Source organism: Theropithecus gelada, chromosome X (assembly GCF_003255815.1).
Source record: "Theropithecus gelada isolate Dixy chromosome X, Tgel_1.0, whole genome shotgun sequence".
NCBI lineage: Eukaryota > Metazoa > Chordata > Mammalia > Primates > Cercopithecidae > Theropithecus > Theropithecus gelada.
The window spans coordinates 112916623-112941516 of record NC_037689.1 but is presented as its reverse complement, the minus strand read 5'-3'; the positions used below and the strand labels follow the sequence as shown (position 1 = coordinate 112941516).

Sequence of the window (24894 nt, the reverse complement as noted above, 5' to 3'; positions counted from 1 at the left end):
TAGCTAGAAGAAAAGATTGATAATATTCCCAGCACAAAGAAATGATAAATATCTTTGAAGTGATTACCCTAATTTGATGATTACACATTGTATGCATGTATCACAATATCACAAGTACCTGATAAATATGTACAATTACGTATCAATAAAAAATAATTATCAGACAATGTGAGAAAATGCCCTTAAATAAAACCGTAAATCTGTAAATGCTCTTTTAAATAAAACTGTAAAACTGTAAATCATCCAAAAAATTTCTTATTGGCTTCCCATTACCAATAAGATAAAGTTTGGACTTGTTAAAATCTTTGTGGACCATTCCTTGTTTCCTTCTCTATATTTCATTACCTGCCAAAATTCACTTCCTCACTAGCTTCATTGAACTGCTCTTTGTTTTCTACACAGGCTATGCTTTCTTAGTTCTTTTTGCTTTTCTTCTTCTGAGAATGCCCATTAGCCCTGTTATCTCTGGCAAATTCCTATTAATTAGAAATGGGAGTATAGTTGGCCCTCTGTATCTGCAGGTTCCACATTCATGCATTCAGCCAACCAAGATTGAAAATATGTGGGAAAAAAGGCAAAAAAATAATAATAATAATACAAATCAAAAACAATATAGTATGACAACTGTTTAGATAGCATTTACATTGTATTCAGTATTATAAGTAATCTGGAGATGATTTAAACTATACAGGAGGATGTGAGTAGGTTATATGCAAATACTATGCCATTTTATATAAGGGAAGGGACCTGAATATCTGTGAATTTTGGCATGGGTGAGGCGGGGGCAGAGTTCCTGGAACCAATCCCTTGCAGATATCAAGAGATGATTTTATGGCACAGTGCCTGGGCTTCTAGAATCAAACCACTTGGGTTCCAGTCCTTACTTGGATACCTATTAACTATGTGACTTTGTCAAGTCATGTAACCTTAATTAAGTTTGTTTATAAAAACTTTACAAATGAGTGTAACAATACAGGCATACTTAAGAGATATTGTGGGTTTGACTCCAGACAACGCCATTAAAGCAAATATCTATTCAATAAAGCAAGTCACATGAATATATATCAGTAAAGCACGTTACATGAATATTTTTGGGTTTCCCAGTGCATAAAAGTTATGTTTACATTGTTCTGTAATCAGCTAAGTGCATAATAGTATTATGTATTAAAAAATGATATACCTTGATTAAAAATACTTTATTGCTAAAAATTGCTCACAATTATCTGAGCCTTCAGCGAGTCATAATCTTTTTGCTGGTGGAGGGTCTTGTGTAGATGTTAATGGTGGTTACTGAAGGTTGGGTGGCTATGGCGATTTCTAGTTTGCCACATCAATGGACTTTCCTTTCACAACAGATTTCTCTGTAGCATGCGATGCTATTAGATAGCATTTTACTTACGGTAGAACTTCTCTCAAAATTGGAGTCAGTCCTCTAAAACCCTGCCACTGGTTTATCAAATAAGGGTATGTCACATTGTAAATCATTTGTTTTCATTTCAACAGTGTTCACAGCTTCTTCAGCAGGAGTAAATTCTACCTTAAAAATTCCCACCTTTCTTGCACATCAATTAAAAGCAACTCCTTATTTGTTAAAGTTTTATCATGAGATTGCAGTAATTCACTCACATCTTTAAGCTCTACTTCTAGGCCAGGCGTGGTAGCTCATGCCTGTAATCCTAGAACTTGGGAGGCCGAGGTAGGTGGATCCTTTGAGCTCAGGAGTTTGAGACCAGCTTGGGCCAATGACAAAACCTCGTCTCTACAAAAAATACAAAAAAATTAGCTGGTCATGGTGGCACATGCTTGTAGTCCCCTCTACTTGGTGGGGAGGGCTGAGGCAGGAGGATTGTTAGAGCCCAGGAGGTCAAGGCTGCAGTGAGCCAAGATCATGACACTGCACACCAGCCAGGGTGACAAAATGAAACCCTGTCTCAAAAAAAAAAAAAAAAAAAAAGCTGTACTTTTAGTTCTCCTGCTGTTTCTACCACATCTGCAGTTATTTCCTCCACTGATGTCTTGAGCCCTTCAAAATCATCCATGACAATCAGAATGAATTTCTTCCAAAATCTCATTAATGTTGATATTTTGACCTCCTCCCATAAATCACAAATGTTCTTAATAGCATCTAGAATGATGAATCATTTGCAGAGGTTTTCAATTTACTTTGCCCAGGCCCATCAGAAGAATCACTATCTATGACCCCAATAGCTTTATATGTTATGTTATTACTTAAATAGTAAGACTTGAAAGTTGATATTACTCCTTGATCCATGCACTGCAGAATGGATGTTATGCATGAAAACAACATTGATCTCTTTGAACATCTTCATGAGAACTGTTGGTTGACTAGACTCGTTGTAAATGAGCAGTAACATTATGAAAGGAATCTTTTTTTCTGAGCTCGATAGTAGGCTTAACATGTTCAGTAAAGCATGCTGTAAACAGATGTGCTGTCATCCAGGCTTTGCTGTTCTATTTATAAAGCACAGGCAGAAAATATTTAGCATAATTATTAAGGGACCTAGGATTTTTGGGATGGTTAAATGAACATTGGCTTCAATTTAGAGTCAGCAGCTGCATTAGCCCCTAACAAGAGTCAGCCTGTTCTTTGAAGCTTTGAAGCAGGCATTAACTTCTCTCTATCTACAACAGTCCTAGATGTCATATTCTTCCAATAGAAGGCTGTTTTGTCTACATAGAAAATTTGTTGTTTAGTGTAGTCACCTTTATCAGTTGTCTTAGCTAGCTAGATCTTCTGTATAATTTGCTTCACCTTCTATATCAGCACTTGCTACTTCACCTTACACTTTTATGTTATGCAGTCAGCTTCTCTCCTTCGATCTCATGAACGAACCAACCTCTACAGCTTCCAGCTTTTCTTCTGCAGTTTCCTCACCTTGACTTCATAGGATTGAAGAGAGTTAAGGCCTTGCTCTGGACTGGGCTTTGTCTTAAGGGGATGTTGTGGCTGGTTTGCTGTTCTATCCAGATCACTCAAACTTTGTCCATATTAGCAATAAGACTGTTTTGCTTTCTTATTTTTGGTATGTTCACTGGAATGAGTAGCACTTTTAATTTTCTTCAACACTTATTTGCATGCACAGCTTAGTTAATTGGAGCAAGAGGCCTAGCTTCATCCTATCTCTGCTTTCTACCTGTCTTCCTCACTAAGCTTAATCATTTCAAGCTTTTTATTTAAAGTGAAAGACATACGATTTCTTTTCACTTGAACACTCAGAGGCCATTGTGGGATTATTAATTGGCTTAATTACAATATTGTTGTGTGTCAGAGAATAGGAGATAGGGAACAACCTGTTAGTGGAGCAGTCAGAACACACACAACATTTATCGATTAAGTTTGTTTTCTTATATGGGCGTCATTTGAGTCATCTCTCAAAAATTGCAATAGAAACGTCAAAGATCACTATCACAGATCACCATAACAGATATGATAATAATGAAAAAGTTTGAAATATTGTTAGAATTCCCAGAATTTGACAGACATGAAGCGAGTACGTGCTATTGGAAAAATGGCACCAATAGGCTTGCTTGATACAGGGTTGCCACAAACCTTTTCTGCACATTTTGAAACTTTGTATTTGCACATTTAAAAAATTATATATCCCAATAAAATCACTGGAACAAAAAAATCGATACTGTGATTAAACTGAATTTTATAGCTTGCAGGACACCTTGGATCAGCTTGGTTTTACTATAGCTTTTACTGTCATTCCACCCTGCTTCTTCCTTCACCAACATTCAAATTCTTTCCCTTATCTGCTAGCCAGGCAGATGGGAGAGGCAAAAGCAGTCTTCATTTTCAGTAGCTCTTGATTCTTTGATGTGAGAGGAACAGCACAGTCATTTAAACTTGATCCAACCTCTTTGTATCTTGCAAAGTTCATCAGCCAAAAAAAGTAAAATATGAAGGCAATGCTTGTGCAATGTACAGTTCATTTTCATGATGTATACCTTATTATGATTTGTCTGCTTGCTTCTCTTGTTTGGTCATTTCTTTGGAAGGCAGTGAATTTTTTTCTTGCGTTTTTTGTCTTCTTCAATTGTGACTTACCAAATTTCTCAATCCCAGCCGTATCAGATTTCTTGGATGTGGTTGCCAAGGAAGTAGAGTAAGGCATTTGAGCGAGCAGAATCTGAGCTGCTCAATGGCCACCAGTGGGTGTCTACAAACATTCAATTTGTAAAAAGAAAAATATTGTATCTGTGAAGTGCAGTAAAGCAAAACTCAATAAGATGAGGTGTGCCTGTACTTTCCTTCACATGATTGTTGTAACTATTAAATTATTTAATAATAAAAGTGCTTAGAATTACACTTGCCACAGAGTAAGCACTTAATAAATATTAGCATATTCACTCAAATATCACTGTTTCATTGACATATAGATTAAAACCAAAAATAAGTGACTTCAGTGATTGTCTTGCCTGATAAATAGGATTTTTTCACACATGCCAATTTCATTCAGTGGCTCTCTGGCACACTGGGTTGAAGGCATATTGAGGTTGTGTGTGAGATCACCTGGAAAGAGCATGCTGCTAGATTTGTGATAGTTGTCATAGGAGAGACAGTGGAGGAACAATACGTCTTGTATTTATTATCTCTAATACAGCTCACCCCCCAGTTTGTGGTTAAGATATCAGGTTGGTTATCTATTTTTCCAAGGGTTGTGGAAGATAATGCTGCATATGTAAAGGGGACCATTAAATAGAACCAATGGAACAGAACAGAGGCCTCAGAAATAACACCACACATCTACAACCATCTGATCTTTGACAAACCTGACAAAAACAAGAAATGGGGAAAGGAGTCCCTATTTAATAAAAGGTGCTGGGAAAACTGGCTAGCCATATGTAGAAAGCTGAAACTGGATCCCTTCCTTACATCTTATACAAAAATTAATTCAAGATGGATTAAAGACTTAAATGTTAGACCTAAAACCATAAAAACCCTAGAAGAAAACCTAGGCAATACCATTCAGGACATAGGCATGGGCAAGGACTTCATGACTAAAACACTGAAAGCAATGCCAACAAAAGCCAAAATAGACAAATGGGATCTAATTAAAGAGCTTCTGCACAGCAAAAGAAACTACCATCAGAGTGAACAGACAACCTACAGAATGGGAGAAAATTTTAACAATCTACCCATCTGACAAAGGACTAATATCCAGAATCTACAAAGAACTTAAACAAATTTACAAGAAAAAAAATCAAACAACCCCATCAAAAAGTGGGCAAAAGATAGGAACAGACACTTCTCGAAAGAAGACATTTATGCAGCCAACAGACACATGAAAAAATGCTCATCATCACTGGCCATCAGAAATGCACATCAAAACCACAGTGAGATACCATCTCCCACCAGTTAGAATGGCAATCATTAAAAAGTCAGGAAACAACAGGTGCTGGAGAGGATGTGGAGAAATAGGAACACTTTTACACTGTTGGTGGGACCATAAACTAGTTCAACCATTGTGGAAGACAGTGTGGTGATTTCTCAAGGATTTAGAACTGGAAATACCATTTGACCTAGCCATCCCATTGCTGGTTATATACCCAAAGGATTATAAATCATGCTACTATAAAGACACATGCACACATATGTTTATTGTGGCACTATTCACAATAGCAAACACTTGGAACCAACCCAAATGTCCATCAATGACAGACTGGATTAAGAAAATGTGGCACATATACACCATGGAATACAATGCAGCCATAAAAAAGGATGAGTTCATGTCCTTTGTAGGGACATGGATGAAGCTGGAAACCATCATTCTCAGCAAACTATCACAAGGACAGGAAACCAAACACTGCATGTTCTCACTCATAGGTGGGAATTGAACAATGAGAACACTTGGACACAGGGTGGGGAACATCACACACTGGGGCCTGTCATGGGGTGGAGGGAAGCGGGAGGAATACCGTTAGGAGACATACTTAATGTAAATGATGAGTTAATGGGTGCAGCACACCAACATGACACATGTATACATATGTAACAAACCTGCACATTGTGCACATGTACCCTAGAACTTAAAGTATAATAAAAAAAATTGACCACAAATATAAGTATATACAAATGTAAAAAAAAATAAGAATAATTAAAAAAGAAAGAACCTTGAATGCCAGACAAAGAAGTTTGGACATAATCCAAAAGTTAGTAGGTGTTACAACAGGACAGTCATGAGTTGCAAACGGAAGGTTAATCTGCCACTGATATGTAGGATCATTTGCAGTGAAGAGGAGTCAGAAGTAAGAATTCCAGTGGTTGTCATACTGTATTTTCTTGACTCTAAGCATTTTTTCACATATAAGCATAGTTCTTATGTAGTAGGGTTGTTAAGAAGATTAAATGGATTAATACATGTAAGACATTTAAATCAGTGCCTGGCATATAGCAAGCAGTAGTACAAGTGTTAGCTGTCATCATTATTACAATTATTAATCAATATATACATTTAATGTAGTGTTTTTTTAACCCGAAAGCAGTAGGTTTCTTAATAATAGATGACATCTTAGAATGGTGAGATTATAGACCAGGTGTAAGATAATGAGGGCCTGGAAAAGGGTGGTAGTTGTGAGAATTCTGAAGAAGTAAGTCTGAGAGAGATTAAAAAAAGAATTGACTTGATGACGTATTAGATATAGTGAATTAAGAAAAAGGAAAACTCTAAGACAACCCTCAGATTACACACTTTAATGAATGGGAAATAGCTTGATTAAGAAAGAAATGTTACTTGATCTGTGTAAAGTACTTACAACAAGGCCTTGCACATGGAAAGCATTATATTTGTTAGTTTTAGTAGTAGGACTGTTTATACTTGTTATATACTTAAATTTGTTATCAGGTCATTTAATAAAGCTACCAAAATATGAAAGAACCTTGTACATAATTTACTAGTAGGGAATTTATATGTTCAAGGGAAAATAAATTATGTGTTTTAAATATTTTTCAGTATAAATCAATGAGGAAGAGTTCAAGTGGCAATGAAAATGATGAGGTAAGAAAAGATAATTATTTGAAATGTTTACTTATATGAAGTTGGCTCAGTGAGAGTAAAATGCAATCCATTTTTCAGATTCTTTGTTTTGATTTAATGCATGGTTTTTTTCCAACAATAAAAACATATGAGCATCATCATGCAGTTATTAATTTAATCATTTAATTTCCATATGTCCTTTAGAATGGAATTACTAATAATTCAGTTTTAGAATTTTATCATCATTCATCTTAGACCTGTAATCCATGGGTGTAAGTGTGTTTCTTTCATATCTTTTATGTTTCTAAGTCAGCCTGGTTGTCAATTGAGATTTTTTTTTAGGAACTTTGTTTAGGAACTCCTTCCACAAATTCTGCATACTATTTTAAAATTTAAAATTTGACTTCTACAGTTTGTGCATTACCATAAACCTTTCTACTGCACCAGTGTAAACTATGCAGCAACCTATCATTGTTGAAAAGATATATTCTCATTACTATAAATTTTGTGTATTTTTATTGGAGAGATTGGTATTTAATTTCATGTTGGGTACTTGGCAGGGCTTCTGAAAATGTCTTCAGTTTTAGGAAATAGAGTCACACAGGGAAGAATAATGAATAGAGCCAGATGATTGGGCATCTGCCAGATCAGATGCCGATTTCTCTCCATGGCCTCTCCAGTAGTATTTACTGGGATGAATAAAAGTCAGCTATAGCTATAACTGGTCATATTTTCACTGTTAGTATTTATGCTTAAGCCTGAATTACATGTTTGGTATGGGTATGCTTGGCAATATTTACCCGTGCATGAGCACAATCAGTTCCTGCACACCTGTCTAAGCTTTCCATTGCACCAACTCCATAAGATCCCAGCTTACCCTTTAAATATTATTCCCAGGGAATGGCCTATTGTGTGGTCTCTAGCATGTCTTCACCAGCTGTCAAAGCTTCAGTAAATAACACCTGTGTACCTGCTGAAGCCTCTCAGATTTGTCTGGGAGAGGTTCAAGCCCTTGCAATCTTTTATCTGTCTTCTTACCTGCTTAGAATTTCTGCTGGATATATCTCATAAACCCAATAGGACTAAATATGTTCAAAACTGAGTTTTTTTTAAATTTTTGCTTGTAAACCCATTTTTTCACTAATATCCAACAGTTTGTGCAGTGGCTCTCAACTTTGGCTGTACACTAAAATTACCAAGTGAGCTTTAGACAATACTGTTGCCTGGGTCACACCCCCTAGATATTATAATTTAATTGGCATGTGGTATGATATGGTATGGACTGAGCAATGAAGTTTTTAATGTTTCCCATGTAAGTTTAATGTTCAGCCAAGGTTGAGAACTACTGAGTTAATGGAATCACCTTCCATCATCTAGCTGGAGCAGGGTCTGGCAAATTATGACCCACGGGCCAAATTTGACATGCTGTATGTGATTGTAATTGAAGCTTTGTCAGAAAACAGCCATACTCATTTGCCTATGGCTACTTTTTCATTACTGTGGCAGAGTTTGAGTATAGTAGCCTTCCTTTTTCTCCATTTCACTTTCCAAGGTTTCAGTTACCTGTGGTCAGCCACAGTCTAAAAATAGGTGAGTACAGTACAATAAGACACTTAGAGACCACATTTACATAACTTTTATTAGAATACATTGTTATAATTGTTCTATTTTATTATTAGTTATTGATGTTAATCTCATACCTGATTTATAAATTAAACTTTATCATAGGTATGTATGTATAGGAAAAAACATAGCACGTATATTATAAAGGATCTGGTACTATCTGCAGTTTCAGGCATTCACTGGGGTTCTTGGAACATATTCCTCATGGATTAGGGGAACAGTTAGTTGTCACAAAGCCTAAAATATTTGTCATCTGCCTTTGACAGAAAACATTTTGTTTTCCCTGTCTCCTCATACCCGCTTTTCTCTTGCCTGCCTCAATATCTAATCAGTAGCCAAGACTTACTGTTTGTTTATGTGCACTAAAATATTTTGCATACATTACGCTTTTTTTTCTACTGTTTCTGCTCTGGTGGAGGCCCCCATCCATTTCTTGCCTGTACTACTGCAATAGCCTCCTTGCTCTTCTCCCTTTCTCTAGTCCATTCTCACTGCAGCCGGAGTGGTCGTTTCAAAGAACACAGATGCAATCAGGCTATTCCCTTGCTTGGAAACCTTCAATTTCCCCCCATAACTTAGAAGATAAATTCTAGATCCTCTTTTATCAAGCCCCTGCTTGCCACATCAGCCTTAATTCATATCTTGCTCTTCTTTCACCTTACCCTCCATTCACCTTACCCTCCAGCAAGACAAAACTGCTCAGAGGTTTTCTGCACTCATCTTTACATTTGTTGCTTCCATGCTTTGGTTCTTCTCCTCTCATCTTAGCATGTTATTCCCTTCTTTCTTCTTCTGGTAAACACTCAGTTTTTTACTGAATTTATACTTTCTCAGGATACTTGCCTTTCTCTACCATCTTTATCATCCCCCCAAGTGCCCCTTATCTGTGCCTCATAATATGCCATGCATTGTTCTGTATTATACTGAGAATGTTGTATTACCTGTATACATGAATCTGTTTCTCTCTTCGACTGAAAGGTCCTTGGATGGGTGATATTTTACTAAATTTCAGTACTCTCAGTGTCTAGCATAGTGTCTGACATATAGTAGGTAGCCAATAATCATTTGTTGAATGAATGAATACATGTTCTATGTAGTGTGCATATTCAAAGTTAAATGTCCAAATTTTCGTATTTGGTTGGCAGTAGAATAGTCATTTAAAAATCATGGACCATTTAATGTTTTATTAAATGAAATTCTTTGTAATTATCAATAAGCCTATATTAGATACATGTAAATTCTCAAATGAAAGTTATTTCGGTTGATGGAGATTTTGCATGCCTTCATTTACATGTCTCAGGTTGTTAACACATCCGTGCTATTATATGTAGATAGTATTTTTCAAACTTTAAAGTACTATATTTCAAACCACTTGAGGGTCTTATTGAAATGTAGATTCTGATTAGTTAGGTCTTGGGTGAGGCCTAAGATTCTGCATTTCTAAACTCCCAGAGGATCCCTAGGCTGCTGGTTCACAGACCACATGTAGAGTGGCAATATGCTGGATGGTATATCTTTAGTAGTTCTTCCTTTAGTAGTTGATCAAAACAATTTTTGTTTTCCTTTTATATGTTTAAATCATCATTTGTATTGTAATTTCATCTTCCATCCTTTTATTTTTATGTTTTAGCAAGACAGTGATAATGCTAATATGTCACCACAATCTCCAGTATCATCTGAGGTACAAGTTCTGTTTTTATATGTTTTAAAAATATGTTTTGTATGTTTTCTGTGTTTTACATAAGATTCTTCCTTGCCAGTTCTCTGTAACCTGATTTTTTTTTGCAATGTAATATTCACTTATATTTTAAAATCCATGGCAGAATAGTTTGTACAAACCTTCTAGCCTATAAAAAGTTCTAAGAATGCCCTTTTTTGGTAAAAATATTGATACTAGCACTTGTTTGTTTATGATTTTCTTATTGGGAAGTGTCTGTAGATCGCAGAAAAGAATTCACTTTATCAAATCTATGCTTTCTCATTCATCCATATTTTAAAATAAATGGTAGATTTTAAGAACAACTTTCCAATTTTAAATTTGAAAAAAGTACTTCAGCATTGTGCAATGGCCTTTGGTTTTTCTTGTAACCAGTTAGGTCTGAAACCAATGCAAAAGAAATTTCCTTTTTCCACGAGAAACATCCCTGCAGTGGGTTGTTCCTATCGACAGGAGGTTACACCTTTTTGGAAGAATGGGTATCAGAAAGTTAGAGTTTGTGAAATCTCGATCAAATACTCTGGTGACTTGAATGACTGATTCTTCTAATTTATTTATTCAATTCTGTTGCTTAACAGCAAGAGATAAATTTTAAAAATTCTGAACTCTATCTCTTCTACTTCAGATTACCTTAAAGTGTATTGACATTAGTAAGTAAATGATTACACATTCATTTGATGAATTCAACACTTTGCCTAAAGTGTTGGATGGCCCAAATTCACCGTGTAACTTTGGTTACATAGATGCTATTAATATTTCATTATATGTAGGTGATGTTGCTTTTTTAATAGGCTAGGATTCTCTTTGTCTGTTGTTGTGGGTGATCTGCATTACAAAACTTTTAAATGGATTTGGACATTAATTTTATAAACGTTTCTAAATTATTTATATGATAGGTAAAATGGTATACATACTTTTAGAAAACGATTTAAATTAAGATATCTTAAAATTAGTCTTTGTCAGATGCTTTTGTAATTCTTTTACTTAAGTTACAAGTATAAGCATATAAGTGACTACTGCCTATTTGCTTGATTTATGATCTTACGATCTGTGCTCACAGGATAGACTATTCATACCAAATTTCTCAAATAACTTACATTGCCATATGTGTATATATATTTTTTTTTTTTTCTTTTCTTTTCTTTTTTTTATTGACACATGATCTCACTCTGTTGCCTAGGCTGGAGTGCAGTGGCACGATCTCAGATCACTGCAACCTCCACCTCCCACATTCAAGCGATTCTTGTGCCTCAGCCTCCCGAGTAGCTGGGACTACAGGCACATGCCACCATACCTGGCAAATTTTTGTATTTTTAGTAGAGACAGGGTTTCACCATGTTGATCAGGCTGGTCTTGAACTTCTGGCCTCAAGTGATCTACCTGCCTCGGCCTCCCAAAGTGTTGAGATTACAGGTGTGAGTTTTATAATATATTTTTTATTTCATTTGGATCAGTGAAATTTTCATCTAGGAATTCATATTAATTTAACCAAAATAGTGAAGACAAACTGGGAGGCTTGTAGATTTGGATAGGGTGGTGAGTATGTATGTGTTTTGGTAACTCAACTGACGTTTAACTTGAACTGCATATCACATGTTAACAGAAGATTTAGGTAATCTACAGAATTCTGATTGCATTAATTTCATGTGTGAATGGAAAATAGTAAAACCAATTAGTGTAGTGCTTTTCTGTTAACAAAGTGCTTGCCTGTATATTTGAACCTAAAAGCAGCCCCATAAAATAGGTATGATTCTCATCATTTTACAGCTGAAGAGATGGGTAACTTTCCCAACTATCTTAGTTAATAAATGGCAGAGAAGTGACTGAAGCTGAGCCCTACTCACTTCACAGAGTTGTTGCACAGGTTAAATAAGGTGCTGCTAAGGTTACATTATTTTATCACTTTACACAATAGTTTCATTTAGTTATCTTATTTAATCTTCACAGTAACCTCATTTGAAAGATGAAGAAACAATCACAGAGAAATTATATGTTGTGCTCAAAACACAGCCTAAGCTTTCTAACTCCCCCTTCAGATTTAATGTACTACAAATCTTTCCACAGCAAACCACTGTGTGAAACATTTGAAACAATATGTATTCAAATATAAGAGATGATATTTATCATCTGTCATTCTGCAGTCCCTATACAAATATGTTTGCCTTCAGATTATCTACTGTTAGGTGTTAAGTCCATAGTAGATGCTGAGTAAATACTAAATTCACTTATCTTTTCCTTGACGCTTACTTCATTTTTTGGGAAACTTCAATCTGGTTCTTTCAAAAAGTACGATCTATTTTATACAGTTCACTAATGATTTTCATTTTCTTTCTACTATGAAAGTATTTAAAGCCTGTATAGTTAGCTCAACTAGCAAATATTAGTTGACCTCTTAAAAGTGAAATGTATCAACTTGAATTGAAATGCAAGTTACTTTTCTCTTCACTAATCGTAGGGAAAATAAGTATTTCCCCAAACTGGAATGGATATGAATAAGCACCTTGATTATTTTGAAATAAAAGAAGTTGTATTATTTATTTATTTTTAACCTTTTAACTTTTTTTTAGGAATATGACAGAACTGATGGTTTTTCACACAGTCCCTTTGGCTTGAAGCCTAGATCAGGTAAATAGATATTCTGTAAATAAAATTTATCAGTTATATTTGAAACTAGTTTCCCAGCTTAAATGGGATTGATTCCATAGTTTTAAGTACACATAGATTCTTTCCCCTCTCCTAAAAGCAATTTTCTCTTAATCTTATTTGTCTTTCCAATTCCCATTCCCATTTCTTTCTTCCTCTTTACCTTCAAGCTCCTGAAACCTCAGCTTTTTGCCTTAGATATACTGCAGTCTTATTTCTACTCTACTGTGACTGCTGTTAGAATGACCACTCTGCCAGCAGACCAAACACTGTTTGAAATTATAGCACTCCATTATATTGTGGTTTTATAAAGGGATCTTTTCGCATTTGGCAAGCCCAAAAGAAAATGGATCCATGTTACTTGGCAAGGTATTGAATTACAGTTTTTATTCCTGAATAACTGTATTGACCTTCAAGAATAATTTCCTTTTTTAAAAGATAAAAGGCTGACGTATGTTCAGTAATCATTTTTAACCTGGGCCATAAGTTTCTAATAACGTATGTTTGAATCAGAACATGTATAGGTAGTATAAATCATTAACACTTATCTTCCCTGTTGCTTTCAATTATGCATATAAATAGAGTTCAAATATATTCTTTAAAAATATTTGGAATGTATTAGTAAGTAATAATGTTTTATGTCGTTTTGTATTGATTCTTTTTATCATGCCTCTTTCCCCATCAATAGTTGCTCCTTCCCATTAACTTTGTAACAAGTTAGGAAATTTCTGTTTTTATAGCTTTTAGCCGCTCATCTCGCCAAGAATATGGGGCAGCAGATCCGGGATTTACAATGAGAAGAAAGATGGAACATTTACGGGAAGAGCGAGAGCAAATACGACAACTTCGCAACGTAAGTCAGATTGCTCTTTCAGATCTGCTTTGTGGAAATGGGTTTAACTTGGAAAATTAATAAGGCATATGGATTTTATTTTCAATGCTCCTTAAAATGTTTGGATTATACAACAATTAGTAATATAAACATATAACATGTATGTTTAGATAAAGTATCTGATTTATACCTGTTTCTCTGTAGAATCTTGAATCCAGGTTAAAAGTAATTTTGCCTGATGACATTGGAGCTGCACTGATGGATGGGGTTGTTCTTTGCCATTTAGCCAATCATATAAGGCCACGTTCTGTTGCTAGTATTCATGTACCATCACCAGCAGTGGTAAGTTTTGTTTACAGTTTGTTAGTTCTCTAAAGGAAGATATTGCTTCTTATAATTGTCTTTAAATAATATACCTCAGTGAACGTAGTTTTCAGTTTTGATTAAGTTCCATAGAAAAATGCCTAAAAGTACATTTTTTCCCTTTTTACAGCCCAAACTGAGCATGGCAAAATGTCGAAGAAATGTAGAAAATTTTCTTGATGCTTGCAAAAAGTTGGGTGTCTCACAGGTAATTGTTATTTGTCTAACAACGTGATCACTTAAATTTGAATTTATTACATGCAAACTGGGATTCTTCTTAGAGCAATGAATAATGCTTTCTGAACATGAAAATGAATGCCTTCTCTTGGTACCTTCTCCTAAGCTCCAGCTTTAACTGTAGCAGTTATCTAATGAATGTTTTTAACTGCCTTTAAAGTCATTTATAAAATAGCTACAAATCTGGAAAATCATGCACATCACTGACCAAACGTAACTCAGTGGCCATGTTTACAACTTGGTTGTGATGCCATTGTTACCATCTTTTTTTCTTTCTTTCTTTTTTTTTTTTTCCAGAGAACATTTGGACTCCTTTGTAAGTCATTGGATAGATTCTGATTGGAAGATTTGCATTCAGTGTAAACAGCCTTTCAAACTTTATTTAAAATGCAAAATTGGAAATTATAGCAGCATATTATGATAGTATCTGTATTGGGCAAACTTTGCAATTTTTAGGAATTGTCTTACATTTCATGTAATAATTGCACTACTATGCAATTAATCATTAAAGCAGTATTGTAAATGTATAAGGAACATGTGTAATCACAATATTGCTTCTTTGTAAAGTGTTATAAACCTAACCTCTACATGAATGACTATGGAGAAAAATGATATTGTTATCAGACCACAATTAAGTTGTTCTTGTTAAGCTGTCTTTTGAACAGTGTCTTAATAATCTGGTCTACAGATCCCATTTTAACCTCTTCCCTCAAGTAAGGAAACATAATTTAATGTGTAGAGAATCAGTGAATTGTTGGATAATTTGGAAATTACATGATGTTCTCTAATTACCTCTTATCTATACTTGATGTAATAGTGTTTTTTTTTGAGACGGAGTCTCACTCTGTTGCCCAGGCTGGAGTAGTGCAGTGGCATGATCTTGGCTCACTGCAACCGCTGCCTCCCAGTTCAAGCAATTTTCCTGCCTCAGCCTCCCAAGTAGCTGAGACTACAGGCACATGCCACCACACCCAGATAATTTTTTATTTTTAGTAGAGACAGGGTTTCACCATGTTGGCCAGGCTGGTCTTGAACTCCTGACCTCAAGTGATCCACCCGCCTCGGCCTCCCAAACTGCTGGGATTACAGGCGCAAGCCACTGCGCTCAGTTGATGTGATGTTTTAAATTTTTAATTCTTAAAAATATTTATTGTTTCTTTTTTCTACTCTCAATCTTCCAATGGGGAAATAGCAAACTTAGCAACGCATTCTCCAGCCATTACATTATACAGATTTTCCCATTTTGCCATTTTTTCTTTTTTAAAATTAAAAAAAACCTTGTTTTAGAGATGGAGTTTCACTGTGTTGCCCAGGCTGGACTGGAACTCCTGAGCTCTAGACTTCTATTTCACGAATAACTGGGATTGCAAGCATTTGCTACCTCACTAATGTTATGTCATTTTTGTTTTAAGGGTTTTATTTTTAGCTTGAGTGTTTTTCCTCTGACCTCAGAATTGGTAATATATAATAATTTTTAAATTAATTTTCTTTGTTTTAGGATGTTTTCTAATTTTTAACAGCCTTATTGAGTTATTAACATACAATATAGTGCATATAAATAAAGTATACAATTTGATCAGTTTTGACATATGCATACACCATGAAATCATCACCACAGTCAAGATGATGAACATATCTACTGCCCCCCAAAATTTCCTCATGTGTCTTTCCAATCCTTCCTTCTCCAGCAACCACTAATCTGCTTTCTGTCATTGTGGATTGTTTGCACTTTCTAGAGTTGTATATAAATGGAATGATACAATATGTATTATATTTTTCTATCTTCTTTCAGTCAGCATAATTATTTTATGACTCGTCAGTGTCATTGCATGTATGAATACACCATTGCTCTTCATTGCTAGATAGTATTTTATTGTATGGATATACCACAGTTTGTTGATCCCTTGACCTGCTGATGGATGTTTGGGTTGTTTCCAGTTTTAGTGGCTACTACAAATAAAGCTGCTGTGAACATTTGTATACAAGTCTTTGTATGGATTTATGCATTCTTTAATTTTTGGTAAATACCTAGCAGTGGAATAACTGGAACATATGGTAGGTGCGTGCTTAACATTTTAAGAAAATACAAAACTCTTCCAAAGTGGTTGTACCGTTTTACATTCCTGTCAGCAGTATGTGAGAGTTCCAGTTCTTCCACATCCTCACTGGCATTCAGTATGATCAGTCTTTTAGAAATTTTAGTCATTGTGATATGTATGTCCTGACTTGCCAGGGCAGTTTTAATTTGCATTTTCCTAAAGACTAATAATGCTGATCATATTTTCAAGGGCTTATTTGCCATCTGTATATCTTCTTTTTGAAGTACTTTGAAGTGTACTTCTTTTTTGAAGTACGTATTCTAATCTGAGGTCTATTTTGTATTGGGTTGTTTATTTTCCTATGTTTGAGTTTCTTTACAAATTATGGATAAAGTCCTTTACCAGATTTATAAATATTACATCCAAATCTTTGTCTTATCCTTTCATTGTCCTTAGAGTGTCTTTCAAAGAGCAGGATCTTCAGTTATTGAAATACAATTTATTTTTTAAAATGGGCTGTGCTTTTTGTGTCAAACCTAGGAAATCTTTATATAATCCAAGGCCACAAAGATTTTTTTTCCTATGTTTACTTCTAGAAATTTTATAATCTTGAGTTTTATGTTCATGTCGATGATCAATTTTGAGTTAGTTTTTGTATGTGGTTAAAAAGTATGGATTGAAGTTCTCTTTTTTTAAGCCTGGGATTAGGCATATACATTGACTTTTTAAAGAAAATATTTTTATTGAGATATAATTAAAATGCCATAGCATTCACTGATTTAAAGTGTATAAATGGTTTTTAGTATGATCACAGAGTTCAACAACAGTTACAACAATCTGTTTAAAGTATTTTTGTCACCCCAGAAACAAAGCCCTTACCCATTCGTAGTCCCTCCCCTGTTCTTTCTATGGATTTGCCTACTCTAGACATTACATATAATGAAATCATACAATATGGGGTCTTTAGTGTCTGGCTTCTTTGACTTAGTGTAATTTTTCCAAGGTTCATCCATTTGTAGCCTAAATCAGTACTTCATTTCTTTTTATGGCTGAATAGTGTTCTGTTCTAAATACATACCACATGTTGTTTATCCATTCATCAGTTGATAGACATTTGGGTTTTTTTCACTCATTGTTTATTATGAATAATGTTGCTTTGAACATCCATGAATAAGTTTTTCTTTGAACACCTGTTTTCAGTTCTCTTGGTTGTATACCTAGCAGTGAAATTTTTAGGTTATATGGTAACTCTTATGTTTATAATATTTTTTAAGAAACTACCAAAATATGTTGCAAAGTGGCTCCACTATTTTTACATTTCCACCAGCAATATGTGAGGGTTCTAATTTCTTTATATCATCACCAACAATGGTTACTGTCTACCTTTTTGGTTCTAGCTATTTTAATGTGTGTGTGATGTGATATCTTATTGAGGTTTTGATTTGCATTTTCCTAATAGTTAATGATGTTGAGCATCTTAGCTTGTGCTTATTGATTTGTATATATTCTTTAGAGTAACGTCTATTCAAACCCTGTGTCCATTTCTGAGTTGGATTATTTATCTTTTTTTTTTTTGAGTTGTAGTTATGTATTCTGGATACAAATTGCTTATGAGATATATGACTTGGAAATATTTTCTCCCATTCTGCAGGTTGTCTTTTCACTTTCTTGATGGTGTCATTTACAGCACAAAAGTTGCTAATTTGATGAAGTATAGTTTATCTCGTTTTTTCTTTTGCTGCTTATGATTTTGATATCATATCTAAGAAAACATTGTGTAATTCAAGGTCACAAAGATTTACATCTGTGTTTTCTTCTAAAAGTTTTATAGTTTTAGGGCTTACCTTTTTGTCTGTGATCCATTTTGAGATCAGTTTTGTGCATGGTATGAGGTACGGATCCAAATTCATTCTTTTACATGTGGATATCCAATTTTCCCAGCACCATTTTTTGATAAGATTCTTCTTTTCCCCATTGAATTGTCTGTCTTAGCATCTTTGTCAAAAATCAGTTGACCATAAACGTAAGGCTTTTCTTCTGGACTCTCAGTTTTTTATGACTAAATTCCTTATTCCAGTATCACACTGTCTTGCTTACTGTAGTTCTGTGATGCATTTTGAAATCAAGAAGTGTGAGTCTTCCAGCTTTGTTCTGTATCAAGGTCGTTTTGGCTATACTGGGTCCCTTGCATTTCCATATCAATTTTAGGATTGATTAGCTTGTCAACTTCTGCAAAAAAGCCAGTTGGGATTTTGCTGGGGATACCAAATCTGTAAAATGATTTGAGGAATATTGTCATCTTCACAATAATTATTCCTGTGATCCATTAACATGAGACATCTTTCCATTTATTTATATCTTTTAATTTTTATTCCAACAATGTTTTGTAGTTTTCAATGTACGAGTCTTTCATTAGATTTGTTAAATTAAATGTTTAGTATTTTATTCTCTTTGGTACTATTATAAATACCATTATTTCCTTAATTCCACTGTCAATTTTTTATTGCTACTTTATAGAAATAGAAGTGATTTTCTTTTATTGATCTTGTATTCTGCAACCTTGCAGAACTCATTTATTAGTTCTAATAGTTTTTGTGTGTGTGTGTGTTTCTGTGCCTTAGGAGTTTCTTTATACAGAATCATGTAATTATTCTTTCAAAGAATTCATCCATTTCATCTAACTTGTCAAACTATTAGTATGAAGTTGTTTATAATGTCTCCTTATTATCATTTTAGTATTTATAGAATATCTTGTGGTGTCACTTCCCTTATTTATGATATTGGTAATTTGTGTATTCTCTCTTTTTTTCCTGATTAGCCTAGCTTGAGGTTTATGAATTTTTAAAAAATCTTCTAAATGAACTAACTTTGGGTTTCATTACTTTTTTTATCTATTGTTTTTTGTTTTTTTACTTTATTGTTTTCCTCTCTCATTCTCATTATTTGCACCTTTCTTTTGCCAGTGGTTCAATTTGCTCTTCTTTTTTTAGTTTCTAGAGTAGAGGCTGAAGTCATTGATTTGAAGCCTTTCTTCTTTTCTAGTGTACACTTCAGTGGTTATTTGAATAAATAAGCAAAATATTAAGAGGGCAACAAATATAGCAGTGAAGATGGAGATAAGGCAATAATTTTGAGAACTCTTTGTGGGATACCATCAGTAGTATTTGGAGAATTGGTTATGGGGATAAGGAAGAAAGAGGAAGACTCTTATATTTCACAGGTTTGTCAATGGAAATCGAATAGTGTATTACTCACTAAGACATGGATCACAGAAGGACAAGTTAATTTGGTAAAGTAATTCTGTTGTGGACACATTGATTTTGATATGTCTGTTAGATGTCCCTTTGACTGTGTCTAGTTGGATATTTGTATTTGGAGCTCAATAGAGAGATCTTGGAAGGAAATACAGACTTGGAAGTCATCAGTATGGAAGGGGTAGTTAAAACTGGAAATAGATGAGAATACCAAAAGAGAGGATATAGCGTAAAAGAGAAGAGAGTGAAGACAGAACCCTCGGAAACATTTGGGATGTTAGAAGAGGATCAGTGAGGGCTAATGAATGAAAGCTACTGCACAATTTCTGTCAGAAAAGTTGAAGTAGAAAAAATGGTGTCACAGAAGACAGGGGAGGGGTAAGGTTTCCAGAAAGGCATTAATCAAAAGCATAATATGACTGAGCAGTCAACTAGACATGTGCAACATTTGACATTTAAGATGACATTGGTGATTTTTACTAAAATAGTTTTAGTGGGCATATGCTTTAGGGTTAGATGTGAGATAGCAGTGGCTGAGTAGTGAATGGGAAATGCAAAAGTGGTGACCAACTCTTTTATAAACATTTTCTTTGTAGAAAAAGAGGTACAAGTGTAGAATGACAGCATTTCAAACAAGGCCAACTTCTATAATCTTTTTCTTACTATAAATTAAGAATCTAAAAACATTTTAGATTGCAATATTTATAAGAGAAGACTTAGAATTATGTATTTTTTTCTTTACATTTTACAGAAATCATGTTTTTAAAATCAAATTCTGACTTAATGTTATTACACTTCTAAAAAATGAATGTTCAAATACCTTTTTTTTTTTTTTCTCCAGGAAAGACTTTGTTTGCCTCATCATATTTTGGAAGAACGAGGACTTGTGAAAGTTGGTGTCACAGTTCAGGCGCTCCTTGAATTACCAACAACCAAGGCATCTCAGCTTTCTATGGCTTGATATAACATTTAAAAATTTTAAGTGTATAGTTTCATTTATTTGCAGTGATTTCAAATATTTCAAATTCATGAATAAGAGTATTCCATCAGAAATAGTTTGCCTTAGGTCACGCCTTAGGATTTTAAAAAAATTACGTTGAAACATCAGACTTAAACATTGAATTGCCCAAAGTTCTTTTGGGGGAAAACTGGATTAATTTAATAAGAGTATTTGATAAACTCAAATTCTCTTTTTACTAAATCAGTTGATAATCTTGATTATTTTTCAGAAAGCAGACTGATACTAAATTTAAAATGTAGTTTCAATTTAATAATCACGTTAGGTTTAATTTTTTTACATCATAGCATACTAGTAAACATCTGGATAAAGGTAATTGTTTTTTAGCAATTTAGAGCAATTCTATATTTGAGTTATTTAATACACTTCTAATTCTAATTTATACACAATTTCTTCAATCTTTGGTCTTAGTTTTCTAGAAAAAAAGGCGTAGAAGAAACAATTCTGGCTTTATATTAAATTCTTTTAGTATTATAGGTTGGTGCCAAAATATTTTCAGTTGTACTGTAGATTGTTTACATGTGAAGTGCCTGTGTAATTGATGACTCTTATATAGTCTTAAGCATTTTTGCAATTTTTTAAATGTATTTAAATAGAGTCAATGGAACTTTAAAATATTTTAGTAGATTTTGTAGGGTCAGTAATATGTGAGGATTTAAATGAGCCTCACATTGTGACATTTGTGATTTTTTAGTTAGTCCATTGCAGTTTCCCTTAAATTGGTTATTTCATGTTGTCAAAAATACCAATGTTAATATGGTTAATTTATGATATTTAATTTTGTGAAACTTAATCATCTTTTAAAATGTATTATTTGAAGAGTATTTTATTTCTGTATTGAAAATGTTACACAAAGCAGTAAAGTTTTTGAGAACTAGTGGAGTACTAATTATCAAGGACATTTTGATAAAACTGCCAAAGTTTGGGTTTATATCTTGCCTTTGAGCAGCATTATATCAGTGCTGCCTTTTAGCTATATTCAGAGAGCAGCAGTTGAGGAATAGCCTTTTACTCAAAATCTGGCCATTTGTGAATCCTGTAAACCTTGTGATCTTCAATTACTTTGATGTTAAATTAAACACAGACTCTTCTATAAATATTTTCATGAGATACTATGTTACACAAAGTCCTTGTTTAACTTACATATGGGTAAATTTACATTGGTGGTATTACAGGAATTTTTCAAAAACATTACTGTAATGAATAACTGAGTTTCCTATAGAAAAATCTTAATAATTACTTTTGCAGTAACCAAGCAAGCATCATATCTTAAGTATGTGATCATTTGCACTTCTTACCTCTTAATATGGATGCAAGTTATTAAAACTGTTGGCCTGGGTATTTCAAAGGGTATATATAAAAGGTAAAAACTAGTGTGCCAAATGGTATAGGAACAAATGTACTTTTTTTGATCAGTTGGCATGAAGCCATAGAATTAAATTTTGGCTTTAGAAATCAGATGTGTTCATTACATTCCCCAAAGGTCAAATTGGAGCTTTTAAAGAATTAAAGCTTCTATGACTGTATGGTTTAAGAATTAAAGTATTAGTAATTTATTAAATATTTGAGCTTATTAGTTGTTAATTTTTTAGTTGGATTAAAAAAAAAAACTCACACATTCTCCCTAGTGAAAACTTGGGTAATATATGTAAGAAATGGCAAATAAATACCTTAGTTAATGACTTTTTATGTAGAAATTTGACAGCATTACAAATTAAGTGACCATTTAAAACACAGCAATCATTCATACTGCTTTCATAGGTGTTATGATAGTCTCTGATTAATCAATCTAGTGTTAATTATTTTACAAGTGTTGTCCTGTTTCATATCTTTGAAGTAGTAGTGAAATTGTAGGCCATTTTCTTATTGCATTTCACTTACTTGTCAGTTAATTATTCCTTTAAAAAGAAAATACAGCAGAACCTCACTGTAGCATTCTTTACTGCAAAGCAAAATTCAATTTAGGATGGGCTTATCTGAGGTCCATATCATGGCAGTTCATTTACTCTTGTGCCAAATGGCAACACCACCTCTAAAGCAGTTTCACAGCATAGTCCCCTACAACGTTATACCAAGGCTCTGATGTATTTCTTTTAGTAGTTTCTAAGTGTAAAATTTATTCTAAATGTTTTTATGGCTATTATCTATTTCATCAGTTATTGAATTAAGAATGATTTTCATTACTTGAGTGGGATTTGTGATTTTATGACAGTTAAATAATCAAAAATATTTTATTAGGCCCCCAAAATTTAATAGATAGCTATTTCTGTTACATTTTATTACTGTATGGCACAAGAAAGAAGTGACATTGGGTATGTTAGAAATGAAATAAGTAAAAATGCATTACCATTTGTTTAATAATTATCTTTACAGAATGCTAGTTTAATGACTTTTTTAACTGAATTTTTTGAATAAATCAGAAATGTTTGTATTTGTCACAGATCTATCATAATTGATTTTCTGATGCATTTAAAAATAAATGGAACACTTAAATGTATATTACCGATGCAAACTGTGGATAAAGTTGAAAGACAAAATTTTAAGTCTGGGATTTCTTTTTTCCCTCTCTACCTCCTTTCTTACCATCATATCATCCATTTTTTGTCAGCATTTGATAGATGGTGTCTGTGTTCCCTAGTATACAAAAATAGCCAGACTTAGAATATTCAAAGTAAGTGGTTTAAAGGTCCAGATTCACTTTATATTGTGAAAGGAAAATAAATCTTGGGGCCCCAACATCACTAAGCTAAAGGGAAAGGTCAAGCTGGGAACTGCTTAGGGGAAACCTGCCTCCAATTCTATTCAAAGTCACCACTGTGCTCACTGAGATAAATGCCTATCTGATTGCCTCCTATGGAGAGGCTAATCAGAAACTTAAGAGAATGCAGCCATTTGTATCTTATCTACCCATGACCTGGAAGCCCCCTCCCCGCTTCCAGTTTTCCCGCCTTTCCGGACTGAAATAATGTTTGTCTTACATATGTTGATTGATGTCTTGTGTCTCCCCAAAATGTCTAAAACCAAGCTGTGCTCTGACCACCTTGGACACATGTCCTCAGGACTGCCTTAGGCTGTGTCGCAGGCACCATCCTCAACCTTGGCAAAATAAGCTTTCTAAATTAACCGAGACCTGTCTCACATATTCAGGGTTCACATTTGGTAACCATGAAGGGATTCTGAGTGGAGGTACCCCTGACCTTTGACAAATCTCTTATTGGTACTTGGTACCAACATGAGCTAACCGTATGGCTCAAACCCATAAGGCAATTTGTTGAGGTCTGGGAGCACCCCCTCCAGAGAATCCCTGATCTCCCAAAATCTGGTCGAAATCTAAAGTTTGTTTTGCTGTATGATTCCCTTTTTTGGAGTTTTACTTGCTCCCAACAAGGAAGGCAAGATTTCCTGCTTCCAGGACAATGGAAAGCAGGTAATCCCTTATGGAGTCTGAGCTTGCTCCCAACAGGGAAGATAGGTTTGAGTTTTTTCCTCCTTTTAGGATGGTAGAGCGCATTGTTCAGCCTGAGACCCATCTCTAGGTAAGTAACTGAATTGGGGTTTTGATTTGACTAAAATTAACAACCAGCTGGTTTTAATTTCTCCTTACCATTAGAGTGCTCAGTGATCATATCGTTGGGGTTTTTTTTTTGCTGTTGGTTGTTCCTGTCTTTCCCCCATCAGATTTGACCATCTCTACCTGATTTCGTCAAATCCGAGTGAGAATTCCAAATTATGGGTAAGATAGCCTCTCTAATTTGTCCAAAATTCCTTGCAGCTGCAAAAGGGGAAAAAAAACAAAACCAAAAACCGTGCACTTGGTTTCTGTATTTGCTTCCTGTCTTGAAAAACAAACATTCCTTCATTTACTTTTCTTCCACCCTATTTTTTGCCATTTGCAGTACCAAAAAAAAAAAAAAAAAAAAATCTAGAGGAGGCTTCTAATAACTTGAACCCCTTTAAAAAATTCAGAACAAAGGTATCACTCATCCCTTTTGGGGTGTTCTGTGTTGTCAACCTTGGCAAAACAAACTGTCTAACTTAACTGAGACCTGTCTCAAGTATTCGGGGTTCACAATATGTCATTTTCAGTAGGTAATATTTTCCTTAAATAACAATAATTTTTTATGATATCCTCAACAAATAATATTGCCTTTATGTAAGATAAACTAT

At 34.2% G+C, this 24894-nt stretch overlaps 1 protein-coding gene and 1 non-coding gene across 3 annotated transcripts in view; both read left to right on the top strand.

The window, feature by feature from the left end:
- The window catches only part of LRCH2 (leucine rich repeats and calponin homology domain containing 2), a 128816-nt gene extending 105552 nt beyond the window's left edge, over positions 1 to 23264 (top strand). Inside the window, exons 15-21 of one of the 2 annotated variants that reach the window (XM_025372319.1) lie at positions 6978 to 7022; positions 10255 to 10305; positions 12909 to 12966; positions 13725 to 13837; positions 14021 to 14158; positions 14310 to 14387; positions 20551 to 23264. In XM_025372319.1, coding sequence (XP_025228104.1) covers positions 6978 to 7022; positions 10255 to 10305; positions 12909 to 12966; positions 13725 to 13837; positions 14021 to 14158; positions 14310 to 14387; positions 20551 to 20670 — 603 coding nt within the window. In that variant the 3' untranslated portion in view covers positions 20671 to 23264. The remainder of the gene's footprint in view (positions 1 to 6977; positions 7023 to 10254; positions 10306 to 12908; positions 12967 to 13724; positions 13838 to 14020; positions 14159 to 14309; positions 14388 to 20550) is intronic. The other variant, XM_025372320.1, reaches the window with a different exon arrangement.
- Positions 10678 to 10806, top strand: LOC112616747. The gene has a single exon (XR_003117769.1). It is a non-coding gene; the product is annotated as a small nucleolar RNA SNORA35 (small nucleolar RNA).
- Positions 23265 to 24894: the final 1630 nt, after the last annotated feature.